This window comes from Palaemon carinicauda, chromosome 12 (genome assembly GCF_036898095.1).
Source record: "Palaemon carinicauda isolate YSFRI2023 chromosome 12, ASM3689809v2, whole genome shotgun sequence".
NCBI classification, from domain to species: Eukaryota; Metazoa; Arthropoda; class Malacostraca; order Decapoda; family Palaemonidae; genus Palaemon; species Palaemon carinicauda.
Window position 1 is genome coordinate 65,054,763 of NC_090736.1, and position 12,389 is coordinate 65,067,151.

At 36.4% G+C, this 12,389-nt stretch overlaps 1 protein-coding gene across 1 annotated transcript; it reads right to left on the reverse strand.

Annotated features, from left to right (window-relative positions):
* Nucleotides 1–563: 563 nt before the first annotated feature.
* Nucleotides 564–1,903, reverse strand: LOC137650861 (kinesin-like protein KIF15). Its single transcript, XM_068384016.1, has 2 exons — nucleotides 1,445–1,903; nucleotides 564–1,283 (listed from the first exon to the last, which is right to left on the reverse strand). Exons 1-2 carry the CDS (start codon nucleotides 1,901–1,903, stop codon nucleotides 564–566), a joined length of 1,179 nt encoding a protein of 392 aa, XP_068240117.1.
* Between the last annotated feature and the right edge of the window lie 10,486 nt (nucleotides 1,904–12,389).

Below are 12,389 nucleotides of genomic sequence, written 5' to 3' on the forward strand. Positions count from 1 at the left end.
CCGTTCTTCACTTTTGTTTCAATCTCCTTCTCTTTCTCATTCTTTCTTTTGTTAATTCTTAATGCACCCGATTTTTGGGGGTTGGGGTTGATTGTGAATTTCTTTAAGGTCTCCAAGCTATGACAATTACTTATGGCACTTTCTAATACCTTCTTTCCTTCCTGATGGAAACATTATATCATCTACAAATACCAGTGATTCTATTTCAATATTTCTTATCAATGTGATATTTTTTCTACTAATGCTATTGACTTTGTCAGTTGCGATACTGCATAGCTTGGGCTCATATATTGTTCCTTGTCTCACATTTCCTTCAATCTTTATATCTCCTGTTGTTCTTGCTGCTCTACCTTTTACATTCATTTTTCAACTATCAGTGCTTCCTTCCATCCTATCATTTTTCCCATTTCTTTTGTGCAATCCTTTAGGTCTACCTTATCGAAGCACGTATACGCATCACAGAACCATACGTATGTCGACCCTCCCAAATAGGCATTATAGTCTATTACTGCATTTAGTGTAAGCAGATGATCGGCCGTAGATCTTCCTTCAATGCCTCCACACTAGAATCTACTCATCTCTTCTTTGAATCTGTCCTTATATTTTTTCATCCTTATTTTCTTGTATATTTTACTAATTATGCTTGTGATAAATATGCCTCTTTTATTTTCTAGTTCCATTTTATTTCCATTTTTGTGGATTGAATGTATCCACATCTCTTCCCACTCTTTAGGGATACATATGCTTTCGTCAATTTCTGTTAGGATCAGCTTCAGACTTTCTATTATTTCTTTCCCCATCATTTCAATCACAACATTGTTCAATCCTTGCCTGTCCGTTGTGTATTTGTCTTTCAGGCTTTTTACGATGGCTTCTACTTCTTGATAGGTTATTTTCTCTTCCTTGCTGGATCTCACTCTGTCACTTTCTGACAGCCATCTATCAAACATGTTGATTTCTTTTGCCAGGGTCTCTTCTTCACTTTGGGGATTTTCTAGCTTAAATAAATCACTGTAGAATTTCTCATATTCTTTCTTTATTTCTTCAACATCCTCTATCATTTCTCCATCCTTCCCTCTGATTGCTGTACATTTGCTGGCATTTTTCCCATCTACTTTCTTCTTGAATTCCCAGAGGGCTGTGCTGTTCATACCTCCTTTTGCTTTGATCTCTTCTACTAGTTTGATTATTCTTAAACCTTCCTCTTTTTGTTTTTCTTCTTGTATGTATAGGTCTACGAGGCTCTCCTGTACTTTAATTATTCTCTTGACCTCATTTTTTCCCTTTCTAAGATTAATCCAATTTTTTTTAAGGTTCTTTTAAGTTTCATTAATTTTCTTAATTCTTTGGACCTCTTGTTTTTTTGTTTGTCTCTTTTACACTACATTTTCTTAATATTTCTTGCATTTTTTTGCCATTTTGAATATCTTATTCTTACACTAACTTTTTCTTTGGCAATCTTTATAAGTTCCTTCTTATCTTTGTGTACTTTTAAATGGTTCCAGACTATTTTGTATCTAACCTTTCTTTCATTCTTATTTAGGATCAACCAATTCATTTCAAGTAGGATGGCACAGTGATCAGAATACACCATTTCTTTTGATATTCTGTAGGGTGTTATCACTTTCTCCTTGTCAATTACCATGCTACTAATACCTTCTTCGTCTTCTTCTCTAACTAGAGCATAATCTATCACTGATTTTTTCTCTTTTTCAATTTTCGTCCAAGTCCCTCTGCATTTCGTGTTGCTATTTGCAAATATCATGTTGGACTCCTCTGCCAAATCTCTTAACATTTTGCCGGATTTTGAAACCTCATTACTATTGTCTTTTATTATGCTTCCTACTTTACAGTTGAAGTCTCCCATTACAACTACTTTTTCTTCTCTGCTATTTGCTATCATTATTTCGTCTTTTATAGACTTGTACATATTTTATAAATGGCTTGACTTTGTTTTATTGTCTTGTGGGGCATAAATTACTCCTAATCTAACTTTAGTCTTCCCATTATCAATTTTTACCCACTGAGACTCGTGACCCTGGTTTTCGCTTTTTATTTCCACCGTTACATTTTCCAATTCATTTTCTATTGCAATCAAGACTCCTCTCCCGTTTGATTTTCTATTATTATTAAAGACCCTATAACATGGGCTGCCGAAACGTGGAATTTACGTCATCGATACGGCTAATCTGCTCCACATCTTGATCAAGTGTGGAATGTGGAATCCGAGTGTTAATAAATTCCACACTTTGTAAAGAGATGATGTATGTCGATTAAAATGTAATAAAAAGTAATAAATAATTAATATGAGTGTTTTATTGTTTATTTTCCCCGTGATATCTATATAAAAATTACAATAATTGTAAAGTCTATGCAAGTGTGGATGCTATGGGACTAGGAGGCTCAGAGGAGTTCAGCACTTGATGTTGCCGACTCACTGAAAGACTGATTCCTGAATCAGTGTTGAGGGAATTAATTGCAATGGCCGCACAACAGTTGCCTTTTGAAGAATTGATTAATCAGCTCAAGAAAAATCTAAAAGCTTATCCTTTTTCATGTGAGTATATTTTTGCAGTTTCTGTAGACAAAATACTGTGAGGATTATACGAAATAGGCTTACCTACTCATACTGTCGTTTCATAACTTTAATTTTCTTCTATGAATGCATTTTTATGGTTTGCACTATACAAAGCCCTGTAATAATGTAAAAAGTGATGTTCGTGTAAAATTAATTTCATCACATCACTACTATGATATTTTAAAATGGGCGAATTATGATAGTATTTTTTTTTCTGTAAATGGCTAAAAATCTTGGCCTAAAAGACAATGTAGCATAGTCTAATCGATGTTCCTAATCTATGTTTGTACTTCCATTGTTAGTTTTAATTGCTATGAATAATTTAATATAGTTACAAAATTGAGTTATGTCATAGTTGTGGGAAATAATTCCGGGAAAGGCCTCCCGTTTCTGATTTCCGGAACCGAGCCTGAAGAATAGAGCGCCAACACTCTCACACTTGACAAACTAGAAAACCGCATTATGGGAAATCTATTATAACAATATATTTCCCGAGTAAAGCAAGTCTTTTGTAGTATTTCTGTAAAATATTATCTGTCGCAAATGCCTAGTTCTTTATATATCGACGATCAAACTCACTACTCATGTCTTCCTCCCAGATTTTTTCTAAGTCTGTTGTTATTGTTGACTGTGTCTTGTATTTGCTTAAATGAGCCCTGTAACCACTATAATCCGCAGACAAACTAGTCAACTATGAAGTCTCACACGTTTGGCCAATCAGAGCGCCTGTCCACTATGACGTCATACATGTTTGGCCAATCACAGCGCGACAATACATTATCTTACCCAGGCATTTCATTTCGTTCTTAGACATGAAGGCCATAGCAAGCACGTCATCTCATGTGGCACAAGAAGTTGAAATTCCATCTTCTTGTCCTGACTGTTTCCTAACTTACAAGGAATTTGTTGTAACTTATTCGAGGAATATTGAAAAACTAGTGGATTTGTGCCAGAGACACAATTTAATTTTAAAAAATAAAAATTGTCCTGCATGTCAAGGAACCTTCGCAACGGCTTCATGTTTTCCTCAAAGCACCAGCACATCTTTATGAACCAACAGTTTAAGGTAAGCTTCATTAATTTATAGAGTATATTATAATGGTGATAGTATAACGATGTATACAGCAGTACCATCACTTTGGATTTGGTTTGATGGATGTGTTAGGTAGTGGCTGTAAGGGGGGGGGTCGCAGGGGCTAGGCCTAGGTAGGGTACAGGGCCCTAGGTTACGTGGTTGTATTAGGTTTGGTAGTGTCCCGAAATTCACTGTGGCCTTAAGGGGGGGGGGGTCGCAGGGGGAGCAGAGCCCCCCCCCCTGGTAGGCCTAGGTAGGGGTACAAGTCCCCTAGGCTAGGTTAGGTGGGTTTATTAGGTTCAGTAGTGCCCTGAAAATCACTGTGGCCTTGAGGGGGGGTCGCAGGGGGGGGGGGCGGAGGCCCCCCCCCCCCGTAGCGCTAGGTAGGGGTATAGGGGGAGGGGTGGTGGAAGGATAAGTATTCATTTATTGCAAATATCATTTGACGCCCCCCCCCCCACCCAAAACCCCGGTTCCCACCTGGTGTCCCCCATAATTGTTGGGATGAAGTAGGGTCTTTCTGCATTCTGGAACAAGTTGTTTTAACTCCAATTACATAGTAAATCTCTAAATCGGATGGTTTGCAGTCAAAATAAACGTTAAATTCATTGGAACTACACTATTTCTGATGCAATAAATATATTTTTATTCCAGTTTCCCCATAATGGATGAAACTGTAAATTTACCGATTATTCTATACTGAGACTGTCGGCACCGATATCACCTTGATGTTCAGACGCTACTCCAGGGCGCAGAATAGTAAATCCCAATCAAGTGTGGTTGGACTGAATCAGTTACGTTAACGACAGTTTCACAAAGAATTAGGGGGAGCAGTACTGTAAAAGTCAAAACGTCCCAAGAACCACCGGGAGGTAATTGTGAGCTCGAAGGACATGATGGTGGGTTATAATAAAAGATTATCACTAAAAGAGTCACTTTAATGGAGAATGTGGGAGGCAGCAGTACACAGTTCCTTCGGCCATGAACTTGCCGGTTACACTATATGGACAAAAGAAAGCGGCGTCACGCCACTCACATCATGACAAGAATTATGGGTAAAAACAAATGATTGTACCCAAGCGCATAATCAACATCACTAATGCATCATAAATAAAAGTTTAATATTCTAACACCCCCTCATAAACTTTTATTCTCATCAATCTGCAAATTACTACACATCAAACAAATATATGCATCATGGTAATCAAAAAAACAAACAAAATACAAAGCTATCAAAGGTCAATATTACAAAACCATTATTGACACAAATTAAAATAAGTCAACTTTGCTTTAGTTACTGGTTTTGTAAACATATCGGCTTCATTTTCACTTGAGGGGACATACACTAAATCAACATTTTTACTCATAACTTCATTACGGATAAAATGATAGCGTATGTCTATATGTTTAGACCTTTGATGGTAAACAGGGTTCTTAGCAAGTTTAATTGCCCCTTGGTTATCAACAAATAATATGATGGGTTTGACTTCAACATTAATCATATCAGTTAACAACTGCTGCAAAAATTTTGCTTCTTGGATAGCAAAAGTCAATGAAACATACTCAGCTTCATAAGAACTTTAAGCTACATTGCTTTGTTTCTTACTCTTCCAAGAAATAAGAGCACTATCAGCATTCATTTGGTAACAATAACCTGAAATACTTTTACGATCTTCAGAACTACCCCAGTCTGAGTCGCAGTAACCAGAAATCTCAATAGTATCGTAAGACCTCTTAAAAACAAGGCAATGTTGTTTAGTACCTTTAAGAAATTTTAGAACATATTTACACATAGCCAAATGACTTTGAGTTGGCCTAGCCATATACTGTGAAAGTTTAGACACAACAAAACTTAAATCAGGCCTAGTACAAGTCATGATATATATCAAGCTTCCAACAATGTTTCTGTAAAGAGTACTATCAACTAGTTCAGGACTTTCCTCAAAAGTACACTTATTAACACTTAGATCACAAGGAATTGACTTTGGGTTGCATTCATCCATTTTGAACTTTCTCAAAACTTTCTCAAGGAACTTACTCTGGTTCATTTTTATACAATCTCCATCAAAAACAAACTCAATACCCAAAAACCATGAAAGTTTCCCTAAATCTTTCATCTCAAATCTATGACATAATACACGTTTAGTGTCAAACAGAGCTTCCTCATTACTACTGGCAATGATCATATCATCAACCCAAACCAAAATAATTACATGAAAGTTATGTCTTTTATTGACATACACACAATGATCACTTAATGACTGCCCAAAATAATTTTGAATTAAGAAATCATGGAGCATATTATTCCAATTTCAGCCTGATTGCTTTAAACCATACAGAGATTTATTGTTTCCAAACCAATTGTTCATTATTACTACCTGTCTTAATGTAACCTTCAGGCTGTTGAACAAATATTTCACAATCAATATCAGAATTAAGATAGGCAGTTTTAAAATCCATACAATGCACAATCAAATCATATTGTACTGCCAATTGCATGAGCATTCTAATTGAGGTCATACGCACTGTAGGAGAAAAAGTATCAGTATAATCAACACCTTCAATTTGGGAATACCCTTTTGCAACATAGCGAGCTTTATATTGCTCTTCACCATTTAACCCTTCTTTAATGGCATATACCCATCGTCCACCTACAATACAATGATTGTTTGGTAAACTACACAATTCATAAGTATTGTTATCTCTCAAAGATTGAATTTCATCATCCATTGCAGCTATCCATTTGTGAGCCACATGTGAATTTAATGCCTCTCTATAGCTTTCAGGAATTTCAGTTACTTTACAACAATAATGAACAGAATAGCCCAGTAAATCAACATTATCAGGATCAACATATTCTTCAAGATATTTGGGAGCAGTTCGCTCCCTACTTGGGTAACGGGACTCTCCTTCCCTTTCAGTTTCAGTCAAATCTGTATTAATTTCACTATGCTCATCTTCAACAAGGATATGTTTAGAAACAGGATCACTTTGATTATCATTAACAGTTGTTTTCTTGTCATTGCAAATGACATTCTCATTATTAGAATCAGATTCACTATCTTCTGATTCACCATCTTCCTTTAGACTTTGGGATTTATCAAAATTGAATTTATCAGTAAAATGTACTAACCTAACCTTTCTCAAACTGTCAGTTCCTGGATAATATACAAGATAAGCAGGACTGTATGAATCATAACCAACAAATATTCCCTTTTCACATCTTGGATCTAGCTTAGCTTTCTTTTCTACATAAGCATAACACAGGGAACCAAAAATATGCATATTTTCAAGTTTAGGCTTCTTAGACGTTAACACTTCATATGGGGTTTTATCTAGTCTAGAATTGTAGCATCTATTCCTTATATAAGCAGCTGCCCTAACAGCATAATTCCACATGAATTTTGGTAGCTTTGCTTCAATTAAGAGACATCTAGCCATTTCAAACAATGTACGCCACATTCTCTCAGCAGTACCATTTTGGTGTGGTGAATTTGGTGAAGAAAATTCTTGTTTAACCTTATTACTTACCAGAAATTCTTTAAATTCTGAAGAAGTAAATTCTCCTCCATTATCACACCTTAATCTTTTAACAACACCATAAGAACTAGAGTCAGCAAGGAATTTCTTAGTAGGCTAGCATTAAGTGCATCACTTTTCTGCTTCAAGAAATAAACAAAAACAGATCCTGAATAATCATCTACAAAAACAATATAATATTTAGATTTTTCCCGTGATTCAATACTCATTGGTCCAGCAAGATCACAATGTACAAATTCCATTTTACTCTTTGCTCTCTCATCTGGTAATCTGTTCCTAGATAAATGCATTTTACCTTCATGACAAGTTATGCAATCAAACTTACTTTTGGCACTAATTTTCATACCTTCAGCTTTATCTTCTAACTTCAAAATGTCTTTAACATTGCAGTGTCCCAAAACCTTATGCCACTCCTCTAGTGAACGAGATTTACATGAGCTTACATTATTTAGATAATATAGCTTACCTTTCTTATTTATTTCAAAAGACACCATTTGGACTTATCAACTCAGAATGATTAGGATTAAAGCTTACTGTAGCTCCTTTACTAACAGCTGATTGTACAGAAAATATATTCTGCTTAAAAGTAGGAATATACAAGGCATTATCAAGAACAACATTTTGTTTTATACCATTTGTATCATAAAGTACAATTTTAGCCTTACCTTTACCTTTAACAATATTCTTGCATCTTGCACCATCTGCAAGTTCAACCATATGTTTTGATTCATCAAAGTCTTCATCAAAACACTTAAACTTGGATTTGTCAGTAATGATGTGGGTAGTAGCACCACAATCAACAAGAACATTACATACATCTGTAGATATGTTATCAACAGAGCAACTTATTTTGAAACAACATTCTTCATCATTAGTGGATCTAGGCTTACAAACATTCACAGTTGCACTAGAAAATCTAGTAGGCCTATTAGCCTTTCTACATTCATCAAAATTGTGTGTAATGGTTTTGCATTCTTTGCACCATTTACCTCTGTCTTTCTTCAACTTACACTCGAAAGACTTATGTCCAGTCTTACCACATGAATAACATCTTACTGATGAGCCACTGGCAGATCCACCACACTGATAATCAGGATTTTTCTTATAATTCACCTTAAGGACATTCTCACTCTTCACATCAGGCCTGTGTGCCTCTCGACTCCTCAGGCTTTCTTCATAACTCCGTAGCAGAGACTTGAATTCTGGAAACGTAGACTCGGTATCCTTCTGCATAACAACAGTATTAAATGGAGTAAATTCCTCTGGAAGACCCTTCAACACCATAGCAATAAGAAGGCTGTCGCTGATCGTCTCACCAGCTGACTTTAACGAAGTAGAGGCTGCCTCTGCTCGAAGAAAATAATTCGTTACACATTCTTTCCCTCTCATTTTCAGTGATGTCAGCTCCGTGTAGAGGGAGATGATTCTTGGTTTCCTAGTACCTCGGTAATGGTCCCGTAGAATCTCCAATGCCTTTCTTCCATCGTTGACTGCATCTCTCATTATTAATTGGAGGCTCTTATCATCTAGAACTTGAACGATCTCGGCAAAAATGTCAGCATTTTTAGCACTGAATTCCACTGAAGTTTGATCTTCACTTTCGTCTAGGGTAAGTTTTCGAAGTCTCAGATGGGCTAGAAATTTTATCTCCCACATTTCATATTTCTCCTCATCACCATCAAAATACAACTTCCTCTTGCTTGAGCTGGGCCCATAACCTGTGAGCTCGAAGGACATGATGGTGGGTTATAATAAAAGATTATCACTAAAAGAGTCACTTTAATGGAGAATGTGGGAGGCAGCAGTACACAGTTCCTTCGGCCATGAACTTGCCGGTTACACTATACGGACAAAAGAAAGCGGCGTCACGCCACGCACATCATGACAAGAATTATGGGTAAAAACAAATGATTGTACCCAAGCGCATAATCAACATCACTAATGCATCATAAATAAAAGTTTAATATTCTAACAGTAATACCGTAGAACATTACAATAAAGGATTGACACCTATAGCTTTAGATTGACGTAAATATAAACTTACCCTTAAGTTATATCTCACCTCATGTGATAACTCATTTAGTCATTTCAAAATGTAAAAGTCAAGTTAAAAATAGTTAATAATTTTAACCTAAAAATGGCGTTTATTTCCATAAAGTACAACAGGAATTTTCACCTAACTGACACAGGAAAAAACAGCAAAACTACCTAATTGAAATTTGAATAAAGACCGCATGGCATATGAAAAATGAAAAGTGCCAAGAAAATGGTCAAATCAATTAAATCGTAAATCAATAATTAAATGACTAATCAACCAATGAAAGTAAAAATGGTGACTGAAATGATACCAAAAGTTCTACTCACTACTTTGAACACATTCCTCTCGGGCAATAAAATTTCAAACTTGATAGAGGGGAACGGGAACACAACTTATGTTAATGGGCACGCCACGAATGATTAAACCAGACAGTTTGAACATGACTTCCTAGCTAAATGTGCACATCGTCAAATAAAGGCTAGAAAAAGAGGGGGGACAGTTCCTTGGCCAAGGTTGAGCACCGTTAATTAGTACTCACGCTCTTGAGGGTTGATTGTGGACTAGGGGAAGCATCTTGTGAACTGTTAAGAACACGGTGCATCTTCAGTTCTGCAGTCGTGTTTTATCTTCGTATGCCTATCTTCTAAATAATGGCTCAAAGTAAGGCATACTGTTGGTCAGTAACTGGTTGACCAACAGGTACTTGAACAGACGCCTAAGTTACAACGACGTCTGAGATGAAGAGGCTATGCCTACGTCCGCCTTCCACGATTCCTGGTTTTTAAGTGGGCCGCTTGCACGCTTCTACCCGAGACTATCTCCTGCCGCTGAACTGGTTCAAACCGGACGAGTCTTCGTCAAATTTCCATGAGTACGTAGTTTGCTGAAGGGTGCTTTTTTTTTTTTATAAATACAAGGATCATTCTTGAAACTCCAGGGGAAAGTAATTATAAAGAAATCCTACAGTCTGGCTTATGAAAATTAATATACATACAAAAAAATTAAGTGGCGTTTAGTGATGTTCAATAGCACAGAAAACAATCCTAGCTAAACAGACTTATAAATAGATACTGAGATGTAAATAGCAATAAGCTAAGATCGATGAGTTACGTAAATTAAAGACTTACTTAAATACAAACCAATTGTGGTTAAACATACAAAGCTTCAAGAGCATTTGGAACAGAATGCAACTAAGTGCTGTTTTTGAAAATTGTCGACGGTCGGTTGCATCGTCAAGCAATGTACTGTGAGCTCAGGAAATGAGATAAAATCATCTACAGAAGAATGAGGTGATGAAAGGTAAAGCATTACAGGGGAATGATGGACATGTTAGCAGCAATGAATATTTAAGGGTATAATAATGAAGGTTACAAAGGAAACAAAAGAAAAAAGGGATGCATAAAACCCAGAAAATAACAAACAAAAAATAAAAAATAGAATAACGGGGGTGACTAAAATAAAGCGTGGAAAGAATTTCCACAATTGTAATGTCACTTTTATGATAATTTATCTATAGTAACGGCATTATATAATGTAGGGGTTTAAAAATACAGTAGTTACTTTCTTATGTAAACTTATAAGCCAAAGGCTTTTAGCTTACGGTATGCCTAGGCCTAATCTATATCCGTTTTTCCTTTATAAATGGTCATAGTTTTCATCATATTTGTATGATTATGATGTCATGCTATGAAATTTTCTCTAAAAGGAACAGCATTCCTCAATTCAGTGGTAATTATTTCCTTACATAGACTTATATGGCTGAGTTTTAGCCTGCGATATATCATAGGCCCATTCCTCATTGTTGTAAAAACGATGCTGATTCCATCATAATATTTTCGCTTGGAAGATGTAATCATAACGCCTTATATCACAGATCTTAATACTGTGAACGAAATGTAGCAGACCTAAGAACGTATTGCTCGCATTTACTGTCTTTAAATATAAGCTATATGCCACTCTATTCACCTGTGTTCTTTAAAGGCTGCCTAAACTCTAACCCGTCATAGAAATTTGGAACTAGGTTCACGATTTGAAGTCAAATATGTATGTATATTATTTGTTAAATTTTAATTAGTTTCCCTCTTTATTCTTATTTTATTTACATATGCCGTCACATCTCAATGAAACATTGCTTACGGCTAGGTATGCCTGGTAAGCGGAAGTTCAGAGAAGCATGGATACAGCCAGATTTTCACCCATGGTTGAAACAGGTTGAAGGAGACCGAGAGAGGGCTTTCTGCACTGCCTGCCAAAAAGCATTTAATGCCGAATTAACATCAATCAAAAGGCATAGCATCAATAAGATTCATCTTCAAAAGGAACGAGAGCTTGATCTTGGGCAGAATGAGCTGGAAGGAAACTTAAATGAAAAAACACCCCATGGTGTAGTAATGGCTACCATTCTATTTGCGTGTTTCATTGCAGAACATAACTTGCCTTTCACTACTGCTGACAATTTGGTGGATTTGATGAAAAGGATGTTCCCAGACTCTTCCATAGCTCAGAGTTCATCCATGAAACGTACAAAGTGTACGGATGTAATCAAAACCATGGGGAGGACCGTGACAAATAGCCTAGCAAAAAAGTTGAGGACCAGCAAATTTTCTGTCATCATGGATGAGTCAACGGATGTAAGCACAATTACGTCCTGTGCTGTAATTGTTAGGTTTTATGATTCCTCTGTGCAGAAAATCACCACTGCTATGCTAGACCTTGTTAATTTATATGACTCAGACAATGATGCCCAAGGGTCTACTGGACAAAATTTATATTCCCTACTGATAATTACATTAACAAAATATGACATCCCCCTTAGTAATTTCATAGGATGGTGCTTCTAATATCATGGGCGAGCATAATTCCCTATGTAGCAGATTTAAACACTTATTGCCTGGACTTACTGTCTTCAAATGTATATGCCATCTATTCACTTGTGTTCTTCAGAGGCTGCCAAAACTCTACCCCGTCACTGTGAGGATTTGCTTCGCAGTATATATACATTTTTTGCCCTTAGTTCAAAAAGGCAGTACGATTTTAAACTCTCTCAGGAATTTTGTAATACTAAGCCTCACAAAATACTCTATCCCAGTCAAACGCGTTGGCTTTCGTTACATGAAGCAGTTAGAAGAGTTCTAGAGCAGTGGCAGCCTTTAACCTTG